The 27794-nt window shown below is 35.8% G+C and overlaps 1 protein-coding gene across 3 annotated transcripts in view; it reads right to left on the reverse strand.

Moving 5' to 3' along the window:
• Positions 1 to 27794, reverse strand: part of DNAJC13 (DnaJ heat shock protein family (Hsp40) member C13) — a 147387-nt gene that overhangs the window by 53206 nt on the left and 66387 nt on the right. For all 3 annotated transcript variants that reach the window (XM_053599522.1, XM_053599523.1, XM_053599521.1), the window contains 10 exons: positions 26612 to 26765; positions 24072 to 24175; positions 23826 to 23985; positions 22446 to 22508; positions 21125 to 21226; positions 18940 to 19044; positions 17657 to 17859; positions 16210 to 16294; positions 9139 to 9293; positions 8490 to 8535 (listed from right to left, as the gene is read on the reverse strand). In XM_053599522.1, the coding sequence (XP_053455497.1) occupies positions 8490 to 8535; positions 9139 to 9293; positions 16210 to 16294; positions 17657 to 17859; positions 18940 to 19044; positions 21125 to 21226; positions 22446 to 22508; positions 23826 to 23985; positions 24072 to 24175; positions 26612 to 26765 (1177 nt within the window). The remainder of the gene's footprint in view (positions 1 to 8489; positions 8536 to 9138; positions 9294 to 16209; positions 16295 to 17656; positions 17860 to 18939; positions 19045 to 21124; positions 21227 to 22445; positions 22509 to 23825; positions 23986 to 24071; positions 24176 to 26611; positions 26766 to 27794) is intronic.

Below are 27794 nucleotides of genomic sequence, written 5' to 3' on the forward strand. Positions count from 1 at the left end.
GGTCTAGGTTGAGTGCTTTGAGGTTTCTCCATACTTCCTTCCAGAAAGGTTGTAGTAGTTTGCAGTCCCACCAGCAGTGCAGAAGTGTTCCCTTCTCTCCACATCCACACCAGCATCTGCAGTTTTGAGATTTTGGAACGTGGGCCATTCTCATGGGGGTTAGATGGTATATCTCAGGGTGGTTTTGATTTGCATTTCTCTAATACATAAGGATGATGAACATTTTTTCATATGTTTGTTAGCCATTTGTCTGTCTTCTTTAGAGAAGGTTCTATTCATGTCTCTTGCCCATTGATACATGGGATTGTTGGCTTTTTTCATGTGGATTAATTTGAGTTTCCTATAGATCCTAGTTATCAAGCTTTTGTCTGATTCAAAATATGCAAATATCCCTTCCCATTATGTAGGTTGTCTCTTTGTACACTAGCTTTTCAGTTTAATGAAGTCCCATTTGTTTATTTTTGTTGTTGTTGCAATTGCCATGGCAGTCTTCTTTAGGAAATCTTTCCCCAGGCCAATATCTTCCAGTGTCTTTCCTATGCTTTCCTGGAGGATTTTTATGGTTTCATGCCTTAAATTTAAGTCCTTTATCCATCTTGAATCAATTTTTGTGAGTGGGGAAAGGTGTGGGTCCAGTTTCAGTCTTTTACATGTAGATATCCAGTTTACCCAACACCATGTATTGAATAGGGAGTCTTTTCCCCAAGGTATGTTCTTGTTTGGTTTTTCAAAGATTAGGTGGTTGTAAAATGTTAGCTTCGTTTCTTGGTGTTCAATTCGATTCCAAGTGTCTATGTCTCTGTTTTTGTGCCAGTACCAGGCTGTCTTGACCACTATGGCTTTGTAGTACAGACTAAAATCTGGTCTGCTGATGCCCCCAGCTTTATTTTTGTTACTAAGAACTGCCTTAGCTATATGGGGTTTTTTCTGGTTCCATACAAAACGCAGAATCATTTTTTCCAAATCTTGAAAGTACAATGTTGGTATTTTGATAGGAATGACATTGAATAGGTAGATTGCTTTGGGATATATAGACATTTTAACAATGTTGATTCTTCCCATCCATGAGCATGGTGTGTTCTTCCATTTGTTAATATCCTCTGCTATTTCTTTTCTGAGGATTTCATAATTTTCTTTATAGAGGTCCTTCTCCTCCTTTCTTAGATATATTCCTAGGTATTTCATTTTCTTTGAAACTATGGTGAAGGGAGTTGTGTCCCTAATTAGCTTCTCATCTTCACTGTTACTGGTGTATACCAAGGCTGACTTTTGGACATTGATTTTTATCCTGAAACATTACTGTATTTTTTGATGACTTCTAGGAGTCTTGTGGTTGAGTCTGGGATTCTCTAAGATTAGGATCATGTCATCAGCAAAGAGGGAGAGTTTGACCTCCTCTGCTCCCATTTGGATTCCCTTTATTTCCTTGTCTTGCCTAATTGTATTGGCTAGAACTTCCAGCACTGTGTTGAATAGTAAAGGTGACAGAGGACAACCTTGTCTGGTTCCAGTTGTAAGAGGAAAAGCTTTCAGTTTTACTGCATTCAGTAAAATATTGGCTGTGGGTTTGTCATAGATAGCTTCGATCAGTTTTAGAAATGTGCCACCTATTCCTATACTCTTCAGTGTTCTAATTAGAAAAGGATGCTGGATTTTATCAAATGCTTTTTCTGCATCTATTGAGAGGATCATATGATCTTTATTTTTGCCTCTGTTTATACGGTGGAAAAAGTTTATGGACTTGCGTATGTTAAACCAGCCTTGCATCCCTGGGATGAAACCTACTTGATCATGATGTATGACTTTTTTGATGATAAGCTGTAATCTGTTGGCTAGGATTTTGTTGAGAATTTTTGCATCTATATTCATGAATGAGATTGGTCTATAATTCTCCTTTTTGTTTGGGTCTTTTCCTGGTTTTGGTATCAGGGTGATGTTTGCTTCATAGAATGTGTTGGAGAAGATTCCTTCTTCCTCAGTTTTTTGGAATAATTTCTGCAGTACAGGAAAAAGCTCTTCCTTGAAGGTTTGACAGAATTCTGGTGTGAAGCCATCTGGACCAGGGCATTTTTTGGTTGGAAGATTTTTTATTGTTTCTCTAATCTCAGTGCTTGAAATTGGTCTGTTCAGAAGCTCTATGTCTTCCTGGCTAAGTCTAGGGAGAGGGTGTGACTCCAAATATTGATCCATTTCCTTCACAGTGTCAAATTTCTGGGCATAGAGTTTCTGATAGTATTCAGAGATGATCTCTTGTATCTCTGTGGGATCAGTTGTTATTTCCCCTTTATCACTTCTGATTGAGGTTACTAGAGATTTTACTTTTCTATTTCTAGTTATTCTGGCCAGTGGTTTATCTATTTTGTTTATTTTTTCAAAAAACCAAATCCTTATTTCATTAATTTTCTGAATGATTCTTTTGTTTTCAATTTCATTGATCTCGGATTTGATTTTGGAGGTTTCTTTTCTTCTACTGAGTTTAGGCTTAGATTGTTCTTCTTTTTCCAAGTCCATAAGATGGCTTGTGAGTTTGCTAATGCACTCTCTTTCTGTTTTTGGAATGTAGGCATCTAAAGCGATAAATTTTTCTCTCAAAACTGCTTCTGCAGTATCCCACAGGTTTTGGTACTTCTCTTGATTGTTGTTATGCTAAAGGAAGTTAATGATTTCCTGTTTTATTTCTTCCTGCACCCATCTGTTATTCAACAGAAGATTGTTTAATTTCCATGTCTTTGTGTGGGGTTGAACGTTTTTGTCAGAGTTGAGTTCCACCTTTACTGCTTTATGGTCTGAGAAGATACAAGGTAAAATTTCAATTCTTTTCATTCTGTTGATAATTGTTTTGTGTCCCAGGATATGATCAATTTTAGAGACTGTTCCATGGAGTGATGAGAAGAACGTGTATTCTTTCTTTATCTTTGGGATGGAGTGTTCTATATGCGTCTATCAAGCACAGTTGTTCTAGGGTCTCATTTAAATGTCTTATATCTTTGTTTAATTTCTGTTTAGAGGATCTGTCCAGCTCTGTAAAAGGAGTGTTGTTAAAGTGTCCTGTTATTATGGTATTGTCAGATATCATATTGCTCAGACTGAGTAAGGTCTTTTCAAGAATCTGGGAGCATTTAAATTGGGTACATAAATATTTAGAATTAAAACATCTTCTTGTTGTATTTTTCCCTTGACCAATATAAAGTGACCATCTTAGCCTTTTTTGACTTTAGTTGCTTTAAATCCACATGTATCTGAAAATAAGACTTCAACTCCTCTTTTCTTCCGAATTCCATTTGCCTGAAAAATTGTCTTCCAACCCTTGACTCAGAGCTTTAATTTGTCTTTTGAAGGCAGGTGTGTTTCTTGCAGACAGCAAATGGATGGCTTCTGTTTTTTAATCCAGTCAGCCAATCTATGTCTCTTCAGTGGGAAATTCAAGCCATTAACATTTATTGAGATAATTGATAAGTGTGGTAGTATTCTATTCATCTTATTTTGTGAGAGTCCATTGCTTAGTTTTATCTTTTGCATCAGTGTGGAGGTTAGGTTCTGTCCTTTAATTTCTGAGTTCTTACTTTGCTGCTGATCCATTGTGGTGGTCAGTGTGCACAACAGGTTGAAGTATTTCCTGTAGAGCTGGTCTTGTTGTGGCGAATTTCCTCAATGTTTGTCTATCCGTAAATGATTTGATTTCTCCATCAATTTTGAAACTTAGCTTAGCAGGGTACAGAATTCTGGGCTGGAAATTGTTCTGTTTAAGTAGATTAAAGGTAGATGACCATTGTCTTCTTGCTTGGAAAGTTTCATTAGAGAAGTCTACAGTCACTCTGACCCTGTAGGTCAACTGGTGCTTATTCCTGGCAGCTTGCAGAATCTTTTCTTTTGTCTTGACTTTGGACAAGTTCATCACAATGTGTCTTGGAGCAGCTCGGTTAGAGTTGAGGCGACCTGGGATCCAATATCCCTCTGAAAGCAGTGTGTCAGCATCTTTGGTGATATTTGGGAAATTTTCTTTTGTCATATTCTCTAGTATGGCTTCCATTCTTCTGGGGCATGCTTCTTCCCCTTCTGGGATTCCTAAAACTCATATGTTGGAACGCTTCATAAGGTCCCATAATTCTGACAGTGAACGTTCTGCTTTCTCTCTCTCTTTTCTGCCTCTTTTACTATCTGAGTTATCTCAAGGACTTTGTCTTCTACCTCTGAAATTCTTTCTTCTGCGTGGTCTAACCTGTTGCTGATACTTTCCATTGCATCTTTAAATTCTCTAATTGACTGCTTCAGGTCCTTCAGCTCTGCTATATCCTTTCTATATTCTTCGTATCGTTCATGTCTTATTTGATTCTGTTTTTGGATTTCCTTTTGGTTATTTTCCACTTTATCAGCAGTTTCCTTTATTGTTTCCATCATTTCCTTCATTGTTTTCATCATGTGTATTCTAAATTTCCTTTCTGTCATTCCTAACATTTCTTTATAGGTGGAATCCTCTGCAGTAGCCACCTTTTGGTCCCTTGGAGGTGCTGTTCTGGACTGGTTCTTCATTTTGCCTGGAGTTCTCTGCTGATTCTTCCTCATGAGTGATTTCTTTTATCTGTTTCCTTGCCCTTCCTCTTGCTCTTTACGTTCCTATGCCTGTGGACTAAGGTTTTGATGAGTCCTTTTGGTACAGGACCAGAAGGATGAGAAGGTGGAAGAGCAAGAAGGGATTAAAGAAAGAAGGAAAGTGTGAAAAGAAAATAGAGAAAGGAGAGGGGGTGGGTAAAAGGAATATTGACAAAAAGAAGAGAGGCACAGAAAGAGGGAGACAGAGCAATATAGGTGTACAGTAGGGTACTTTGACACAAACTTAAAGAAACCCCAACCTCTGGGGGTGCCCGGTTGGGTGGGTCCCTTGAGGTCAGCAGCTCTTTGCTAACCTGAGCAGACACAGTACCTCACCTCTACAAGGAAATAGAAAACTTTACAGGATAAAATTGCATGAAAAACCAAATAAGAGGGGTAGAAACACTAGCAAAAATGAAGTTCTAGTTATTGAAAAAGGCAGCAATGGGAAATCGTATTTAAACTAGAAAAATTGAGAAAGAAAAAAATCTGTATGGAAAAGGTTGAAATTAAAAAAAAACAATAGCAACATCAAAACAAACAAAAAACAAGCAAAAAGAAAAAAACCAAAAACAAAGCAGTATATATACCTTGTTGAATATTGTCTGGGCAACAGGTGGTCTTCTGGGGTATGAGATGTTAATCAGAATGCTGATACCACTGGAGGGCTACGCTGATTTCTCAAACCCCACAGGGTAGACACCCTAAATCTCTCTTCATCCCTCTTAAAAGGCACTTTAAGCTTCTAAACTTGCTAAGCAGAAGCTTTCCCAGGAAAGTGCTTGTCGCTGGAGTCACTGCTGAAGTGGCTATCCACTTACCCAGTGTGCCAAAACTGGTCTCACTCTGCCCCTGAGGGTTAGGGCTGTAAGGCGGATCAGTCCCCACCTTTAGGCTGCTCAGTCACTAGGTTACTAGCTCCCGCCCGATCCTTGCTCTGCAACCCTGAGGGCAGACCTTGCTGGGGCAGTTCTCTCCCAATGGCTCCCTGTGGCCCACAGCCAAACAGTATTAGCTCCGTCCTGCTCAGCTGCTCAGTCTGGGGCCCTAGACAATGCCCAAAGTTCTCTGCACTCCTGCTCAAGCTCTCTTAAAGGCAGTTCAACTGAGTGCCAAGTCCAAAAACACCAAAACAGTTCACAGGTTAGGCCTTTCTGGTTTGCTGTCTTACTGCTACTGTACTTTACAGCTGTTGGCGGGATTAGGCCAATTGAACACACGCAACCACTTGCCAGTTTTCCACTGTTTTTGTCCTCCTCTTGGGGTCCAGAAGTCTCTCGCTGACTCCCTGTATCCTCAAAGGGATGATTATAGACAGATCCCATCAGCTAGAGATGCCTGGAGTCTTATCTCCCCAGACTCAGGTGCCCAGATGCAAGGAAGCTGTTACTCGGCAGCCAATCTTGTTCTCTCTCTCTCTCGAGATCACTCTTTAAACTTAACAGTTGGCAATAGAGGGCCTATAAACTTCTCTTCATGGTATCATCTGGTCCTGCATTCATGATTCTGTCTTGGGAGAAGCGCTCTGGCTCCCTCTGACGGCTACGGAGAAAGTCCCACCGCTCGCGCATGCGTTCTCACGCCTTTGCCCCTCCAGCCCCCACCAGCACTTTTTCTAGGATGTGAACCTGTCAAACCTTGTACATTAATATAGTAAATTTTAAAACTTACTTCATTACCTGAAAGAAATAAAATACTAAAGACTAATATTTTAATAAATAAATAAATAAATAAATAAATGCATGCTTTTCTTACTTCCTTCCAGGCAAATTTAAGATGTTTTACTTGTCTAAAATAGGATAAAGACATGGAGAAAACATAAACATGGTTTTAACATTTGGTGCAAGAAAAATTAGAAGAGGAATCATCTATTAAACTTTTGGGTGAAGAACTGGTAGTTATATTGTTTTTTTTTTTTTTTTTACAGTTTTTGGCCCGGGCTGGGTTTGAACCTGCCACCTCTGGCATATGGGGCCGGTGCCCTACCCCTTTGAGCCACAGATGCCACCTGGTAGTTTTATTCTTTAGAATACTATTATTTAGTTATTTAGTAATTCTTGTATATAGAATTCTGACAAAAACAGTGTTTTGCTGTAATTGTTTAAAACATTCTCAGGGAAAATGACATGTCATTTCTAATATAAAATTTGCAAAAAATACATGTATAATTGCCCAGAAATATAAGCAAATGCCTATACTGGTACTATCCTTAGGGATTTTTTTAATTTTACTTTTTAAATACTCTTTTTCTATTTGTGTAAAGGTACGGAAATTATGCCGTCATTGGCATCACTTGAATATAGTAGGACCTCTGTAAGTTGACCATGCAAAGGACTGTAACAAACTGATCCTATATAGAGGTGGTCAAAATAAGGAACTCAGCCTATTGTGCTGATACACATGTGTGATACATGTCCACTCTATGAAAATTAGGTCATCTTAAGGAGGTGGTCAATGTAGGGAAGCGGTCAACAATGGAGGTTCTACTATATTATTAGACAAACGAATTATTAGACAAGGATATACTGGCTGCTGTATAAAACATGTAGTTTAGTCTAGTGTCTACTGACAAAACGTTGTAATATTCTTTGGTTAGTTTTGTCAATGGTACCTTGGGTTCTGGTATATTATTATGCTCTTGATAAAATTCCCCTGAAATCAATGTGCCATGAAAAACCTGATCTTCCCACCAATCCCCTTCCCTCTAGCCACTTCCCCCCTCATTCTTAGGTTGTAACTTTCATGTGAAAGCCCTAAATTAGTTTCATAGTAGGGCTGAGTACATTGGGTACTTTTTCTTCCATTCTTGAGATACTTTACTAAGAAGAATATGGTGGGATTATACCAGCAGTGCATCTTACAAGGGTGTATGTGAAACTTGGTAAATGTGGAATGTAAGTGTCTTGGCACAGTAACTGAGAGAAGGCCAGGAAGGCTATGTTAACCAGTGTGATGAAAGTGTGTCAAACGCTCTGTGAAGCTAGTGAACAATGCCGCATGATCATATCAATGTACACAGCTATGATTTAATAAAAAGAAAAAAAATAAAATAAATGCCAATATTAAAAAAAAAAAGAAAAACCTGTATCTTTGCAAAATGTAGGTATAAAGTCTCAGGTTGTCAAAGGTAAATCTCATTCTTTTTTGGACTCCTCATAAGTTTTTCTCCTCAGTAAAATGACAGAAACACTTGTCAGCAGAATATATAAAAAATTGTGTAATTTCTAAAAAGAAACCCAGCACTTCTGCCATCTCAGGATCTGAACAAAAACAAAAAAAGGCTTAAGAATTCCTGAATCATAGCTATGAGGCTCAAGTACATAATGAATTACTTACAAAAATCACCAATTTAAATTTTATACAAAGAGAACAACTTATATTCACATGTGTTAGTTGTGAATATAAAATTTCTTGTTAAACTTGACAAAATTGAAAGTGAAATCAGCAACATGTTAGTCCACATTTATTGGGGTAATGCCACAAAGAAAACAGCAGTGTACAAATATACTAATGGATTAAACATTTTTCTGAGGGGAGAGAAAGCATCTCTGATGAAGAGAGTTCAGGGTGACTGGTAATAAGCAGAACTGACAAAAACACTGCAAAAATTGGTCAAATTATGTCAAAATTGTTGGTTGACTATGCGAAGTTATAATTCATACCTACAATTTTAATATTAAGTCTAATGGGTTGGTAACATTTATTGGCATTCAAAATATTATCTGAGACCTTCTATGCGCAAGATACCACAAAAAGAAAAAAAAAAAGAAAAAGAATGAGTAAAACAATACCTGCCCCTCAAGTACCTATAATCTAGTAACCACACATAGCTCAGCAAACTTTACAGTGCCAATGCAGCCTACCCAGGGTTAAGTATGCAGAGGATTGAGCTGACTTACCTCCTCTGACTTGAAAGCCTGTTTGGTATGTGTGTATTTCAAAAACCTAGAAAGAAAAATAAACATCTTGTCAGATACAGGAACTAATTTAGGCTTAGTAACCTTAGTTTTTCTCCAGATATTTTATAGATAAATGAAAGACACAAAAAGCAACTTATAAATCTGTATTCCAAAATGATCTAATTTCTGATTAAGGCAAGAACTTAAACTAGAATTTTAAAGTACAGTGATATAAAGGCTATTTAACAACATAAAAAAATTATTCAATTTTAAGAAAAAAATAAAATGCTATACTGCTTGTATAAGTTAAATACATGTATTAATGTATTTAATAGATAATAGAATTCTTGTTAGCTATGGTAAATTGTTTCAATTCTGAATAGTTTCTCCCCTGCTCTTTTTTTCTCCAGATCTTCAGACATGTTGTTAAATGCTATTACAGTGAAAATTGAACAAAAACAAACATGTAGGGTGGCGTCTGTGGCTCAAAGGAGTAGGGTGCCGGCCCCATATATCGGAGGTGGCGGGTTCAAACCCAGCCCCAGCGAAAAACCCAGCCCCACATGTAAGCACAAAAATTTCAGTTAAACAAATCTGTTTATGTACAATTCAAATAATGATTTAAAATAGGTACCCTTAAAGTTCTTACCGAGCAACAGGAAGCACATTGGAACCTGTGTACATCATGATAAAGAAAAATACTCCACTCAGATAAAGACGGGGTAACTGCGGGTTATCTTGCATGATATGGTGTAACAAAATAGCAACCTTCTCAACAAGGATAGGGTCAAAGGTCAACAACAGCTGAAAAAGGAAAATGTTTTAGTTATTGAGTTATCAATAACTTATCAATGATAACTATGTTATCATTCATTTTAGGTTTGTGAGGTCTGACGATTAAGTTTGCAAACTTGCCACCATGCCTTTAGATAGGCAGCATTATACAACCAGCTGGGTAGTCTCTGACAGCTGTGTTCAAGTCAATATGTGGTGGGGTCTTGCTGAGTGGCATCCATTATTGTTGCATGCTTGTGTGTGTCATTGTGAGATTGACAGAGCTTGAATTAGAGCTATTAATATTCCTTCCTGGTATTGTTTTGGTTTTTTTTTTTTGTAGAGACAGAGTCTCACTTTATGGCCCTCGGTAGAGTGCCATGGCCTCACACAGCTCACAGCAACCTCCAACTCCTGGGCTTAAGCAATTCTCTTGCCTCAGCCTCTCGAGTAGCTGGGACTACAGGCGCCTGCCACAACACCCAGCTATTTTTTGGTTGCAGTTTGGCCAGGGCCGGGCTTGACCCGCCACCCTCGGTATATGGGGCCGGCGCCCTACTGACCGAGCCACAGGCGCCGCCCCAGCTATTAATATTCCTAAAATTTCTTGTGAAACTTGGCAAAAGTGGAAGTAAAATCAGGGACACATTAGTCCCAGTCTATTGGGATAATGCCATGAAGAAAACAGCAGTGTACAAATGGATTAAATGTTTTTCTGGGGGGGAGAGAAAGCATCTCTGATGCAGAGAGTTCAGGGTGACTGGTAATAAGCAGAACTGACAAAAACACTACAAAAATTGGTCAAATTGTGTATCAAAATCGTTGATGGACTATGGGAAGCACAGCAGACTAACATAGCAAACAGAGAAACAGGAAAATCTTAACTGAAAATCTTGGCATGAGAAAGGTGTGTGCAAAAATGATCCCAAAGGAGCTCATTGATGAACAAATGCAAAGGAGAGTCAAAGTTTGCCAAGACCTTTTGGAGAGAAAAGACGATGTTTTGGGCTGTGTTATCACTGGTGACAAAACCTGGGTGTACCAATATGACCCTGAAATAAAGCGTCAAAGTGCACAATGGAAGTCAGCCAATTCTCTATCACCAAAAAAGTTCTGTCAGTCCAAATCAAGCGTCAGAACGATATTAACCTTTTTTTTAACATCAGAGGGAGTGTTGTTGCAATCGGACAAACATTTACCCAGTTTACTATTTGGAAGTGCTAAAACGGCTATGTGAAAAAGTTAGATGATCTGAGCTCACAGGTTTGAGAACAGCTTGAGTCAGTGTGAAACCTCATCTCTTAAAAAAAAAAAAAATAGCCAGGCACTGTGACAGGTACCTGTAGTCCCAGCTACCTGGGAAGCTGAGGAAAGAGAGCTTGCTCAACGCTGAGGCAAACTGCTTGAGCCCAAGAGTTTGAGGTTACTGTGAGCTATGATGCTACAGCACTCTACCAAGGGCGACAAAGTAAGACTCTTGTCTCAAAAAAAAAGACGAAAACGACCTGAATTTTTTGCCAAAAAACGATGGCATTTGCATCATGACAATTTATCAGCTCACATGGCACCGTCTGTGAGGGAATTTTTAGCCAGTAAACAAATAACTATATGAAACACCCTCCCCCTCCTCACCTGATCTGGCCCCAAGTAACTTTTTTCTTTACTCAGAGATATAGGAAATATTGAAATGAAGACATTTTGATGACATGAAGGGTAATACAATAAGAGCTTTGATGGCCTTTCCAGAAAAAGAGTTCCAAAATTGCTTTCAAGGGTACACTAGGCACTAGCATTATATACCTTCCCGAAGGCAGTACTTTGAAGGTGAGCATAGTGATATTCAGCAATGAAGTATGTAGCACTTTTTCTAGGATGAGCTGGTGAACTTAATTGTCAGACCTCGTATATTGTTTATGTGCTGAGATTATAGCTTTTTTTTTTTTAATTAATTTTTTTTTTATTGTTGGGGATTCATTGAGGGTACAATAAGCCAGGTTACACTGATTGCAATTGTTAGGTAAAGTCCCTCTTGCAATCGTGTCTTGCCCCCATAAAATGTGACACACACCAAGGGCCCACCCCCCTCCCTCCGTCCCTCTTTCTGCTTTTCCTCCCCCTATAACCTTAATTGTCATTAATTGTCCTCAGCTTCTTATGTAGGCTGTGGCATTCAGTAAACTGGTCTACTAGACCCATACAGACCAGAAAATGATACAATCTACAGCATGTAATGGAGAGATAGTCAAATATCAATTGAGAATTGGCCAAAAACTATCCAGAAAAAGCAAAAACATGCCTCAAGCTAGTTTTGGCATGATGTTATATGTAAAAATTGGTTTTTGTGTGAGAATCTTCATAATCAGACTTCTTTGGGTTAGCTTTAGTTCAGGTGGATTGACATGAAGAATTCCCTCGGAGGGATTATTTGAGGCCTCTTTTGCTTATCTGTGGTGTTGGAAAATTATGCATTGACCTTTTCTTTGCTCGTTAACTTTCATTCGTGTTTTGTGCATTCTCTTCTTCCCACCTACACCAGTGGAAAAAAAAAACAAACACTCCTGGCTACTGGAGAATTTTAATTAAGGAGCAAGAGCAAAAGACAAGTATCAGAGAAACAGCACTAGATTTAGACGTGCAAATAAAGGTCAGAGGGTACTTCTGTTACTTCTATTACTTCTATTACCAGGTAGTACTTCTATTACTAGAAATTACCAAAAAAAAGCAGCCTTCAGAAATCTGAGTTAGATATACTCAAGAAAATGTCTGGGGGCGGCACCTGTGGCTCAGTGAGTAGGGTGCCGGGCCCATATACGGAGGGTGGCGGGTTTGCACCCAGCCCCGGCCAAACTACAACAAAAAACAGCCAGGCGTTGTGGCGGGCGCCTGTAGTCCCAGCTACTCAGGAGGCTGAGGCAAGATAATGGCCTAAGCCCAAGAGCTGGAGATTGCTGTGAGCTGTGACGCCACAGAACTCTACCGAGGGCAACAAAATAAGCCTCTCTCTCTGAAGGAAAAAATAAAAAAAGGAAATGTCTGGGACCACTGTAATGAATCTGGACTAATAAATCATATGAAATTGCTATGAATCATAAACAAAGTAAGTTTTATCTATGTTTAATAAAAATGGCATTTCAATTTTTTTTTTTTTTTTTGAGACTACTGTGGTAGAGTGCTATGATGTCACAGCTCACAGCAACCTTAAACTCTTGGGCTTAAGTGATTTTCTTGCCTCAGCCTCCCAAGTAGCTGAGTCCACAGGCACCTGCCACAACACCTGGCTATTGTTGGTTGTTGTTGTTGCAGTTCTCATTGTCGTTTTAGCTGGTCGGGTCCAGGTTCAAACTCTCCAGCCTTTGTATGTGGCTGGTTCCTTACCCACTGAGCGACGGATGCCACCAAGGCATTTCAATTTTTTATAAATATTACACTTGGTTCTAAAGAATCTCCAATTTGGGATCAAATGCTATCAGAAAAAAAATTACTATAAAGAGAGTAAGAACTAGCTCAGATTAATAAGACAAAGTTCTAGACTCTCATGAGACTGAATAGCTACATGTCTTTTAAGTAAATGACTTAAATTTCTGTTTTGGTGTCTTATCTGTTCAACAAGGTATTCAGTTTAAGTGTTTCATGCTATGACCTATTTTAAGAAGGAAAATTATAGTCACCCAGTATGTTCACTAGTGTTAACTGCAGCTATGGTTCAAGAATTGACCTTACAGGGATAGCAGACAAAATAATTATACACACACAAACACACATATCTATGAATATATTTAACCAAGGAAGTGAAAGATCTCTGCAAGAAGTACAAATCACTAATGAAAGAATCACAGACAATACAAATAGAAAAACATCCAATGCTCATGGATTAGAAGAATCTACCATTAAAATGTCAAAAGCAATTGTCAGACTAAATGCAATCCCTAGCAATGTCATTTTTCACAGAAATAGAAAAAAAATTATTCTAAAATTCATAGGGAACCAAAAGTAACCCCAATAGCCATTGTAATCCTAAGCAAAAAATAACAAAACTGAAGACATCACATTTCTTGATTTCAAATTATTATATAGTATATTGGCTAGAGTAGCCACAATAGCAGGGTGCTAGCATAGAAGACACATAGACCAATGGAACAGAGTAGAAACCTCGGAAATAAAATGATAACCTACAACTGACTCGGCTTCAACAAAGCAGACAACACACACTGGAGAAAGGAAACCCTACTCAATAAATGGTGCTGGGAAAATTGCATAGCCACATGCAAAAGAATGAAACTGGATCCCCATCTCTCATCATCTATTAAAAAATTAACTCAAGATGGGCTAAAGACTTTAATATAAGACCTGAATCCATAAAAATTCTCGAAGGAAACCTAGGAAAAAACTCTCTGGAGACTGGCCTAGGCAAAGAATTTATTTGACTAAGCCCCCAAAAGCAAAATCAACAAAAACCGATAAATGGGACCTAATTAAACTAAAAAGTTTCTGCACAGCAAAAGAATAATTGAAAGAGCAGATAACTTACAGAACATAAGAAAATATTCACAAACTATGTATCTGAATCTACAAGGAATCAAACAATTCAGCAAGAAAAAAACAAACCCCATTAAAAAGTAGGAAAATGAAAACAGGCATTTTTTAAAAGATACCAATGGCCAATAAATAGGGAAAAATGCTCAGTATCACTAACCATCAGGGAAATAAAAAAACACAGCAGCAAGATACTATTTTATTCCAATTAGAATAACCATTATTAAAAAATCAAAACCAATAGATGTTGCTGAGGAATGTGATACAAAGATTACTGTTTGTGGGAATGCAAATTAGTTCAACTTCTATTGAGATCAGTACGGAAATTTCCCAAAGACCTAAAAGTAGATTTACCATTTAATACTGAAATCCCACTACTGGGAAAAAAGAAAAGAATGTTTACTGGAACACAATTCACAATTACGAAGATATGGATTAACCTAAGTGTCCCTAACTGATGAGTGAATAGAAAAAGTGGTATGTATATGTGTGTGTATATTATATATACATATATATATCTTATATACACACACACTTTTACTCAGCCATAAAAAGGAACACAACAATATCTTTTGCTGCAACTTGGACAAAACTGGAGGCTGTTATTCTAAGTGAATAACTCAAACAAATACACCACATTCTCTAACTTAAATATAGGAGTTAAATCTATGGATATTCAAGGACACACTGAATGGTATAATGAACACTAGAGACTCTCAGAGGGAGGAAAGTGGGAGGGATGAAACATTACCTAAGGGGTGTAACATATACTATTTAGGCAATGAGTATAAAAGCCCAGACTTCACCACTATACAATATATACAGGTAATAAAATTTAATTTGTATCCCCTAATTCTATTTTTAAAAAGGAGGGAAAAAGTTAAAAAAAAAATTGAACCTATATCATGTGGTAAAACTAGACAATTTTACTTAAAGTCAAAAGAAGTACAGAAAGCCTTTCAACCAATGGAAATAATGTTCCTGAAAACTACTGTTAACTACCTAACTGCTTTTAGCAAGATTAAGCCTCTCAGAATATAAATAAATTAAGGGAAAAACAACAAAACCTCTAAAATATATTTTTGAACTCAGCATTAAAAATACAGAAAGCATATCTTGTTAAAAGAAGCTAGATTTGTCAATAAAATTCTTTTCAATTATTTTAATTGGTCAGATATTACTAAAAAGTTTTAATTAAAATAGAGTTGCCCTCTGCCAAGCTTCACGTTATACTGACCACAAGTTTTTCAATCATCCCTTCCTGGCTTAAATTTAATGCCATTTGCTTTACTCTTTTCCTTTTCAGTTTGGAAAATTTTTTAGGAGAGGTTGATTTTTTGAGCCTGTTATCTCCACGTTGAGAGGGTTCATCACAGAAAACAAATCCTCCTTTTGCATAAGCTCACATGGTCCACGTGGTCCTCTAGGGGTGGTGATGAAGAGAGTAACTTAGAAGAACAGTAATTATGGGTCATTTCATTTCTCAGTTCAAATTTTAAAATGGTAGTGTATAAATAACAAAAGTTGACAAAAATACAACAAATTGGTAAGGCATTACTATATTCAAAAGTCTTTTTCATTATCCGTGACTTATATAGGTATAAGGTGTAAATATATGAATGTCAAAATACATAAACTGTGTAGCTCTTCTCTTTCCACACCAATAAAAAAAGCATAAGTGGCACAAGTGTTTGGCATAGATCTTAAAATCCAAACCATATGTAAAGTAAAAAAAAATAACAAATTAGATCTGCCAACAGAATAATCAGTAAGCAGAGGGAAATATTTCCTTGAAATCTCATCTAGAACCTGACTTATTTGAGTTTAATGCTAACCTGGTATTTAGATAGCTTAATTCCGAACAGTAGAATGTAAAAGAAAACAGAAAAAGAAAAGATACTTTAATATATCCTATATAATTCCAAATCAATGGTTTGAATCAGTTGTTCTCTCTGAAAACATATAACTAAAGAAAACATGTAACTAAGAAGAGTCAAAATCTGAGGCATAAGACTGTTATGATTTATAATTATTAAGATACAAATCATCATGTCAGTATCTGTGGCCTGCTGGTATACTTCCCAGTAGTCCTAACAATATCAACCAGCACAACAAACTAGAGTAAATCACCTTTCAGTTGTAATAGTAGTTTTAAGAATGGATAATAAATAAGACTCTTTTAAAATAATTCTGGATTCTGGAAACTTCCAATTTTTAGGCTTTTGGAAATAATGATCTTCCACAGTATATTCTGAGTATCAACTCAAGAATTCTTAAGTGAAATAAGTAATTTAGGCATTAGGCTTTTTGAAAATGGAATGGTCTGTAACAAAAACAAAGACTAGAACGGGTTATGAAATTGAAAAAATGGTTCTTAAAATATTACTCCTAGCCTAACATAAAAGGAACTCACCTGAATAATATGAGGAAGGCAAGTGCTATCTGACAGTAGTCTTTTCACTCTGGGTAAAGGCCGAATGATGGCATTATCTTGATCCCTAAAAAATATTTTCTATAGGTCAACATGTAACATATTTATTAGAATTTGCATGATTAGAGCATATGACATTCTACTAGGCATGAAGCAGGTTACCTTACTTTTTTGTTAATGAAGACTAAGCTCTCATACAGCTGGGAACATGATTAGGTATTTTGGTTTAAATCTATTTGGCTGCTTATTAGGACTTCATTTCCTTCCATAAGATTTCCTTGAAAAACAGTACCCTAGAAGAGCCAAAGACTCTTATTTATTATTTAATTGATTAAACTTGGTGTTGTCCAACACACTGTCAGTGGATATTTCCCCCCAAAGGGCATATCAAACTTTATCAAATTTAAAAACCTTAATCTAACTATGCTCAGTTATTTTCCAAATATAGCCTTAATTTTAATGCTACATTATTTCTAAATACTACTTGTAAGGTTTTGAGTCTGAACTAGTTTTTAAAGGGAATTGGCATCATGTAAACCTCAAGTGTTACAAAATGTGATAGTTTTTCAAGTAATTTCCAACACATGTCTGTTTAGTATAGCAGTATGACAAAATTATACGTATTACCTATGTAAATATTTTATAAAGATCAAAAAGTTCCAGGCAACGGTTATAAATACTATTGTCACTAGAGAAAAACTTCTTACCTTCTGTAGGCAGGTGGGGCAAGATAGGGGCCTAGACTCACTTTCTAAAACAGGAGTAGCTAACCTGACAGAACAGAAAGTGGCACTTACCACTGTTTATGATTGCAGTGTTTATTTCAAAACATCCACACTTAATTCACACAAATACTACAATTATTGTTATTGTTAGAGTGCAGCTAGTAAGGCTCAGTTATGCAATGTTATTTGAAATCTCCCAGAGATAGCTACCCTTTAGCTACTTGATCAATATAATCTGCATTTTTTTTTTAAATATATGTTTCAAAAAATTCCAGGGTTAAAGCAACATTCCTTTAAGGCTACCACAAAGAGCACAACCTTGTTTTAAATCACTAGAATGATCCTATAACATTTCTGAGGAAGCATCCATACAAATAGGGAGAAAAATACGTTTTAGAGTCTATTCTTTTTTTTTTTGTAGAGACAGAGTTTCACTTTATGGCCCTCGGTAGAGTGCCATGGCATCACACAGCTCACAGCAACCTCCAACTCCTGGGCTTAAGCGATTCTCTTACCTCAGCCTCCCAAGCAGCTGGGACTACAGGCGTCTGCCACAACACCCAGCTATTTTTTTGTTGCAGTTCGGCCAGGGCCGGGTTTGAACCCGCCACCCTCGGTATATGGGGCCGGCGCCTTACCGACTGAGCCATAGACGCTGCCCTAGAGTCTATTCTTAACTATGGAAATATTCAACTACATTTTACCTGCTTGGAAAATATCCACACATTGTGACCAACATGTTCAATATAAGAGTGGCAAGGTCAGTTTCATTCAGGACAGCCTGTCCACTGGCTAACAGACACCACTTAAGCTGAGGTATCGCCTGAAGTGGTCGCCATCCATCCATGCCTTGAGCCCAGCATCTCGTTTTTGCATTTAACATTCCTTTGGTCCACAATTCTTGCATCTTAATGGATTTAAGACATTATTACAAACAGACAAAATAAAATGCAAAATTTTGCCAATGTTTATAATAAATACATACTAAACTATGAAACAAATATGCAAGATTATGAAAAAAATTCTGATGACAAGCCTTTAGGAACCCAAATTTGGCTAATAATATAAATTAACAATTTTTTATTATTCGGCTAATAAAAAAATTATTTAGTTGGCTAACTAGCACAGCATAAAGAACACTAGAAAGAGTAAAAATGGTAAGGAGAGTATAAAATGACCAAGTTACATGAGAGCAGAAGGTGTGATTTTCTATAAAACTATCTGGCCAAATTCCAAATGAGCCTGGGAGGCTAAGGATAGGAGAGCAGGATCAAATATTAACAGATAAAGAGGGAGAGTGACCTTAGTTCTTGGACTGAACAGGCAATTTTCAGTCAATTTCAGACTGCCTATTAAAATTTATCTGTTCATACCACATAGAAGCATTAAAATTGAGAAAAATGACTAAGATAGCCATTTTTTAAATATAAAGTTCATTAAACACTATAACAATAGCTTTTATTTTTTTTTGTTTGTTTGTTTGTTTTGAGATAGGGTTTTACTCTGTTTCCTGAGCTACAGTACAGTGGCATCATCATCACTGCAACTTCCAATTCTAAGGCTCAAGAGACCCTCCTGCCTCAGCCTCTCAAGTAACTGGGACTACAGATAAGGGACACCATGCCCTATTAATTTTTCTTATTTGTTGTAAAGATGGGATCTTACTACATTGCCCTGTTGGTCCCAAATTCCTGGACTTAAGTTACCCTCTCCTTTCAACCTCCCAAAAGCTAGGATTACAGGCATGAGCCACTATTGCCTGGCCAACAAGAGCTTTTAAACAAAGTTTTGAAGACATGATTTTGTATGCATGTGTGGTTCTCCAGAAGTATAAGCCATCTAATCTTTCACATGGAAACTGGCACTTGGAGCTGATGACAGTAATTCAAATCACAGTTTTAAAATATTCCACATCTCTATGAGAGCTAAGCAAGACAGTTTAAGATAAGAAAGACTGAGATCTTCACATTTTCTCTAAGACAAATACCTCATGAAATCCATATGGGCCACTTCTCTCTTTGTCTGCATTACCAAAATACCATTCCTTTTCACTTTCTCTTTTCATATCTGGAGCAGCTTCAATCACATTGCTCTAAGTTTTAAAAAGATTTGTTATTTTTTAAGGCAGAAATAAAAGAGGGCAAAATGTATGTCATAAGACAAAGTTGCACAGCACTAATTTCTCCTGAAATTTTAGGTGACCTTATGTGAAGAGTTAAGGATTAAATGCTTAACTTAATAGTCCAAAACAGCTATTTCCTTTTGTTTTTCTAATTAATTTTTTTTAAGAGACAAGGTCTTGCTTTGCCATCCAGGCTACAGTATAGTGATATAACTCACTGTACCCTTAAACTCCTGAGCTCAAGTGATCTCCTACCCCAGCCTTCCAAGTAAGTGGAAACTACAGGTGTGCATCACCACATCTATCTAATTTTTTAAAAAAATTTTTTGTAGAAATGGCATCTTGCTATACTTCAGGCTGTCCTCAAACTTCTAAACTCAAGCAATCTTCTTGCCTCAGCCTCCCAAAGTGCTGGGATTATAGGCATGAGTCACCGAGCCTGGCCTATTTCCTTATTAATATGCATTTGAAACAGATGATTTCTTAAATTCTAAGACATCCATATCCCCCACAGTCGTCGGTAAATTCTCAGGACACTAAAATTTTAGTAGCAAAGCATACTGAAAATAGTTATATAAAGAACATATACCATTAATCTTAAACAACAATGCTTAAAATATTAAAGTTCCACTGGGGGAAAAAACCTCACTCCAAGCAAAAGTTTCAATATGCCTCTGAGATCAAAGAGAGAAAATGCTAAGAGGAAAGTTTTTAGTGGTTTTAAATATTTAGTTTCAATCTATTACCCTAACTATAAACAGTTGACAATTTTCTCTATCGTGTTTTGTAAGAACCTTGAATAGAATTTTTACGTAGTTAATGTACTTTATTGTAAGATGGATTTTAAATACCCCTCCAACTATCAGCGTTCAGCTAGACTTATATATAGTGGTATTAGAAAGTGGTAAAGAGCACAGCCTGCCGTGTTCTATGTATGGCTCTGCCACTTATTGGGTGACCCTTGGCAATATATTTAGCTTCTATGTTTCTTAGTTTCTTCCTCTATAAAATGCAAATAATGATGGTAACTACCTCACAGGGATGCTGGGAGATTTTAGTAAAGAGTTAGCATCTCAAGAATGGAAGAAAAAGTCCCCAATGTACTCAGCCCTAATAAACTAATTTATAGCTTTCATACGAAAGCTATAACCCAATCTCAGCACAAAAATATGGGGAAAGGGGCAAGGGAAGGGAAGGGAGAAGGGAGGACGGGTAGAGGGAGGGTAATTAGTGGGTCCCCACCTTTGGTGCATCTTAAAAGAGTACAGGTGAAATTTACTAAATGTAGATATAAAAGTCTGAACACAATAATTAAGAAAATGCCATGAAGGCTATGTTAAGCAGTTCAATGAAAATATTTCAAACTGTATATAAAACCAGCACATTGTACCTCATGATTCCATTATTGTACACAGCTATGATTTAATAAAAAAAAAAAAAGTTAATGTATTATGTGTACCAGAATAGTACCTGGTATACCGTAATGGTATGTAATGAGCATTAAGATCACCATTATTTATACTTGATAATAAAAAAATGCCATATTCTAAATATTCCAGTAGCACTTTTGGTTACAATTCAGAGAAAATCTAACGTAACACATCCCACACCAGGAAATTAAACAAAAACAAAAACAAAACATCAAAGAAATCAAATGGTCTTTTGGTAGACTTCCAGCTGTGTCCCCTGGGCTGGTTTCAACAAGGTCTCCAGATTCCTTAAGATAAAGCATATTCTAAATTCTTGTCAATGCTAAAAGTTCTAGTTACATATCTGCTTAATTCAGTTTAAACTCTAAAAGCCACATTAGATATGCAGTTACTTTGAAAGACAAAAAAGACATTAGAAAAATAAAACACAGGAGCAATCCTTACTGTCCATTTTAGATTGTTCCCATGGTGACTTCTTTTTTTTAATGTATGAATTAATCTCCCAGGCATTAGTACTATTATAATTATTAGAAAAATACTTCATATTTCTATGATTCTTTTGACCCTAAAATTGTATTCAAAGAATGTTAGGCTTATAAAACTGAGACAAGCATACATACTTGCAGTGGTACAGTAGCTCTGCTTACGTGGAGATGTGCTAGGGTAAGCAAGTCCACAAGGATTCTAATTCCATTTGAATCCATGAGATCCTTAACATTTTTCTGGAAGAGAAAATAATTTTTACATAATTTAAAACATTCCTCTCCAACAGGTACTACTATTGTCCTACAGAGTAGAACAATTCTCACAGGGGAAAATACTTGGAGTCTCTTAGAAATAACTGACACACATCTAGATTGCTTGGTATTTTCAGGATTTTGTGTTCAAGGAAAATGAATTTAGATTAGAAGGTAAAACCATATTAAAAAGATCACATAAGAATTTAATACTCTGAGTGAAAGAAATAAACTGATTGTCACGATAAACTCTGGTTCTATAATTATTCTGCCAAAGTATTTTTAATACACAGATTTTATAATCAGTAATAATTCCGCTATATAAAAAAATCTTTTAAAGTTCTAGTTTTAATTTTAAAATTAAAAACTAGTAATTTACAAGAAGCACACTATAATATAAATGAAAATTTCCTAGGACTTATAGTTCATTTAAAAACATTTGCATTCAGCTTGGCGCCTGTAGCTGAACAGGGTGTTGTTCAGGATGTTGTGTCGGGCACCTGTAGTCCCAGCTACTTGGGAGGCTGAGGCAAGAGAATCACTTAAGCCTAAGAGTTTGAGGTTGCTGTCAGCTGTGATGCAACAGCACTCTACGGAGGGTGAGGTAGTGAGACTCCGTCTTAAAAAAAAAAAAAAAATTTGCATTCTTACAAAAGAAAGAATAACACTAAGCAAATTGGTGTTAGCAAGATTTTAAAAAATAAAAATCTACTTAGACTTTATTTCAATATCATAAAACTGTGAATTAATGTTATATATCACAACCACGGATTCTTATTAGAAACCAGCACGAATCTCTTAAAAATGCCTTTCTTTTAAAAGAAACCATACCAGTAAGGTGACTATTTTATCTCTTCAATTGCTTTACCATTTCATATCAAGCAAGTATTTATTTCATTTAAAATTTAATCTTTAAGATCCCTAAAGAAGAATCACCTAGGGATTTGTTATTATTATTATTTTTTTTTTTGGGATTTGTTATTATTAAGTCATTTAACATTAAAGGTTATCCTTCACTATTCTTCATTTGAAATTTTATTATCATTAATTTATTCAGCACTTGTAATATTAGAACACTTTTTGATCTAAAAAGGAGAAGATAAGAAAAGAACTATCTCTGGATAATTCACTCACACTATGACAGTTTATCTTTACATATTCACATTACTTGGAATGATAGCATATTTATGCAAAAATACTGTACCTTATTAAGGATCAACTTGTTAAGGAAGAGGATCAACCTATCCCGTTCAAGTTTATCTGTGCACTATTGACATAAATGAGAGTTTAGTCAGAAGTGAAAACAAAAATTAAGATATTACCATTACTGGACAAAATCAAATAATAGTCCCTAAGAAACAACGTTGTCTTTTAAATATTAAGGAAAAAAAAAAAATCGCTGGAGTCGCCAAGTATATAATTCCTCAATATCAAATATTCTCTATAATTTTATATAACTTGTCTAATTTCCCTAGAAAGGCAGATATTTTAAAAGTCATTAAACAGATTAATACATAGTTTTAAGGAGACATATAAACACGGAAGTAAATGAAAGAATTATTCTAAATGATACTCTTAAATTAAGTAAAAACTCTAAAGAACTGGTAAGTAATTTTCCACATAAATCACATCATGATTAACACAAACACAAGGAAAAATATATCTTCCCCCAATACAAATGTTATGCCAAAAAGTACTTTAGGTTCACTGGAGTAATGCTGAATTAAAATTCAATAGCACTGTTTGGTTTAACAACAAACAATAGGAATTTTTGTTCTCATTATGTTAATTATGTTTTATGATCTTATTCAGAATCAGTTTTCTAATCCACAAAACATGAGTCACAGTTAAGGCAAGTATAATAATCATAAAGGGCTTTTAAAAATTGGTGAAATAATTCTCTCTAAAGCAGCTGACTGAAATTTGAAACGGTAAATGTAAGATAAATGTAAACACAGATGAAAGCATATACACTGCAATAAACAGGTTACCATTCAAATGAGCTGTATGATGAATGAAATGAATTTATGAGTTGGACTATGAATGAATTGATTTGTCTGTCACCCTACCATGCTCAAATGTTAAACTTTATAAACTCTAACATAAAATGACAAACTTTGTAAAATTAAAAAAAGGTGCTAACGCAAGTTTCTTTGGTGTGTGTGTGGGGGGGTGATCATTGCAATTCCAAAAAATTATTTACTATCTTCATTCTTCTAAACATAGGGTGTCAACATCATTTAAGATTTTTCCGAAATAGAAAACCAAAGTACATATAACTCGGGAAGTCACTATTTCTTTTATATATCTGTTCTGCTCATCCACATTTATATTTAAAGATTGGCAAATAGGTCACTGAAGTTGTTCAAGTAGAAATTAAAAGAAAAAATAAACTAGTAAGGACAAATGCTAACCCATTAGACATTTTCCTCTTCATCTTAGATAAAAAGTATAATGTAAATAGAAAAACTCATGCAGAAAGGTATAGTAATATTGTGATCAAACAGAATTTACATTTAGTTTGAAACTTAACATGGACACCAGTGACACTATCAAACAGCAGTTTCCTTAAATGATATCTTACCCTTTCTAACATTCCAATGATATATCTAGTATCTGTGAAAGGTCCTATTTCTTCATGACATCTGCCATAAACAATAGCAAGGGCTTGTAAACATAAACACTTCATGTTTACTTTTGGGGTGAGGAGGAAGCGATGATAGAGCTCATTGAAAAATTCATACCTAGATTAAAAAAATAAGTTCACGATAAAAATAACCATGAAATCAATAGTGAAAACAAAGATAACAGGATACAGAGAGTAGCTCACGATCTCTTAATTGATCCACTTTCTTCATTTTCATCTTCCTCCAATAGTAATCTCAGGTAATAGTCTCCTATTTTGATTTCCTCTGCGAGGCACTCATATTTAACCTTTATTTAAAAAAGTAAATTACATTATTTTAGTTTACAATAAATTTTTGGCAATCCACATAACTACTTCTTATAATTCTTTTCAGAGCTTATTATATCTGAAAATACTTGTTAATTCATTATTAACATGACTTACTATTTCATGGGTTTCATGAGTTGGAATTATATACCAATTTTATGAATGTAAAACTTACTGATAAAAACTGTCACAGCATACATGTCATCAATGAAGGCTTGGAGGGAGGAAGAATGAAGTCTGCTTCATTCTTTTCTACTCTTAAGCAAGGAGTAGAAGGTCCTATAGCATAAAGTTTGTCTAACATACACAAGCTTCTTCAGGTCTTCTGTCCCACCCTAGCTCAACCTCCGCTGATGAGCCAAGAATTAAAACCAAAACATCAGCTTCATTTCACATTTTTGTACAGTGTTCCTTTGCTGTGTATGAAATTACCCCAGTCTACTAATTAGAGGTGACAAATGAGGGAGAAATCTGAGATCAAGAGCTGGGGCAGCACAGTGACCCTATACCTAGGCTGTCTGTCTCAAAGAAAGATTCACAAGCAATTGTAAAAAGGAATTCTCTAATCAGGTTATCAAAATTCTCTTTCGAAAGCCTAAAATAACTCATTTCTAAAAACATGCTACAGGAAATCAAATATATAGTCTCTGTCTCATTTTCCTTCTGTAAGTTATGAACATTCAATTAATTCAACTTCTTATTAAGCTTATGCTGTGTGCCATGCACTGTAGATACAAGCATGAGAAGATAAAAAGATACAAGCAGAGAAGATAAAAAAGTAAAATATATATGACATTTGGGAGACAGTAGAGCTATGGAGTGAAATAAAGCAGAGAAAGGAGATATAGGAAGTATATGTGTATGCCTAAAAAGGGCTGTGTTTTAAACAAGATAGCAGGGAAGGCCGGCTCAGATGACATTCGAAAGATCTGAAAGAGATGATTTTCAGACTATCCAGGGTAAAGATTATTGTAGGCAGAGGGAAAAACAAGTAAAAAGACCAAGAACATGAATTTGGTGTTTCCAGGGAAGCCAATATGGTTGGAACAGAGTGAGAAAGGGAGAGTTAAAGAGAAAATGCCAGGCATCTGCAGTGGGGGGTTCACAGACCCTTATCTTGTAAGTCATTTCAAGAACTCAGACTTTAAGTAAGATGGGAAGCCATAGGAGCACAAGGGTTTTCAGCAAAGAAATGCTACAATCTGCTTACATTTTTAACAAGATCATTTTGTTGCTATGTTGATGATAGTTCACAGGGAGGCAATGATGGAAGTAGTGATATTGTTACGATCCAACAATGGCAAGGTTGGGTTCTGTATAAATTTTGAAGGTGCATTATATAGGACTTGTTGACAAAATGGATTTGAGGAACAAGAGAAAGATAATTTCAAGGGCTGGACTAGAAAAGAACAAGTAACAAGATCACAAAGACTGCAAGGGGAAGAACAAAAGCATCATTTTGGAGAAAAAGTTCTAGATGCTCATGAGATATCTCATGGGAGATAAAAGGAAAGAAAGTCTAAACAGGAGATTAAAATCTGGAAGCCATGGGCAAGTAAACATCTAAAGCTACGGGACTTGATGAAATCATTGAGGCAATGAATAAAAATGAAAAGAGATCCAAGAACTTATTCTTTGGGGCCAGTCAACACTTAGCGGTGGAGGAGTTGAGAAGAAATTGAGTGCAGAAGATTGAGATGTAGTAGACAGAGAGAAAGGAGAAAATCCAGGATACAAGGTCTCCTCAAACCAAAGTAAAGAAGTTTTTGACTTGCTAACAAGGGAATGAGTTCATTCAAACTATAACATGTTTTAGAAATGCAGTTAAGGATCAAAGCTGGCAGGATCATCCATATGTTCAAATTTACATGTTATTTACATGTTGGTATGTTTTATCCACATACTTAAATTATATATGCACACATGTATAAAGTTATATACCACCAAAATGCTTCTTGTTCTTGTTTTCCCTTGTTTAGGAACAAGGTAAACAGGATGTGTTTCAATGGAGAAAAAAAATTTAAAGGTGCCAGGGGAAACAAACAAACAAAACCCCCAAAGAACAGATGTGAAATGCATAGGATCAAATGTATTAAAACACTTGTGGCTAAAAGAGTAGGGCGCTGGCCCCATATACCAGGGATGGCGGTTACAAACCCAGCCCCGGCCAACAAAAAAAACAAAAACAAACAAACAAAAAAACTTCTCCAGGATTCTCAGGTACAAAGTGAGTAACTTAAAATTAATTTTTAATTTTTGTGTTGGGCAAAGATTAAAATTTTCTAATATTTCCTCTAATAATATTAAGGAGAAAGGTAAAGTCACAAGTTCCATATCAATATGAAAAACCCAACACTACCAAGATAGTAAATGCTTTATTTATTAAGATTAATATAATGCAAAAGTTAAACTTTTACCTCAAATTCATGGTGGTTCCAAGAGATCACATTAGCACTACCAAGCTCTCTATCAATATTAAATGCTCTCATTTCAGATTCAAGAGTATCTTTCAGTTCTTCTCGTGTTTTGAAATTCCAAATAAGGTTTGATCTGGCATGGTCTTGACCAAACCTAGATACATATGTAATCAGAAAATGGTAGGAAACAATAAATGTTAAAAAGAAAAGAACTATATATATATCAACTACATCTTATAATAAGCAAGAAAACAGTGGAATTAACATTAGCCAATATAAATAAAACATATATAACGCAAGTAGAATAAAATGTTAATGGTAGAATATTGGTGATAGGTATATAGGTATTGATTGGAAAACATACTTTTTCTATGTTTAGAAATTTTCATCATATAAGGTTGGGGAAAAATGAATACAAACGACAAATTTATGTGAATTTTAAAAAACCTGATATTTCAATTTCAGTATTTATTGCTAATATAAATCCTAGTTAGAAAAAATTATATTGTCAGATACCAAAATTGAAAGTTGGGGGTAAGAATCTCTGGACTTCTGAGTATGCAGTATGTGGGAAAGCAATACTAGAACTTTCTAGATTACCCAAGAAAGAATACTGCTAAACTGCCAAGCTATGATTGAGCATTGTTGAAACATCTGCCTTTTACTCTTACAATAACTTAACTATTTTAATTCATTTAGGCACAAGTTTGAACTGGGGATGGCTGGACTTCACATCTGCTTACTTTCAATCTGCAATCCTCCTAGAAAGCCTCATTTCAGAGTTCCAAGGAAGTTCTAAGGGGGAACAACACAACTGAGGGATTCCTGAGGGAGAAATCCAAGGCATATATATACTTAATAATATGCTCTCTCTATATATATACTATATGCTTTAAAGTACTGTAGGAAGTTTTTAAAACATATATGTGAATGTCTTTTTCTTTATTAGCCAAGGTATATTCAACATGTTAGCTTCCAGACTGAGTACTGAGTTATCTTAAAGTAGTTCTGCAAACTCCCCATAATGTTTCCATGTTCTTCAATATTGTGTTATGTGGGGCAGGTGAGGGCAGGGTTAGTGGATGGGGAAAAGAAGAGTTACCATATTTGAAAAGCTAGAAAAGTATATGTGGTCAGACAACTGGATACTCATTTCTCACAATCTCACCTTTTAAGACTCCAT

The sequence above is a fragment of the Nycticebus coucang genome, chromosome 8, assembly GCF_027406575.1.
Source record: "Nycticebus coucang isolate mNycCou1 chromosome 8, mNycCou1.pri, whole genome shotgun sequence".
Taxonomy (NCBI): Eukaryota; Metazoa; Chordata; class Mammalia; order Primates; family Lorisidae; genus Nycticebus; species Nycticebus coucang.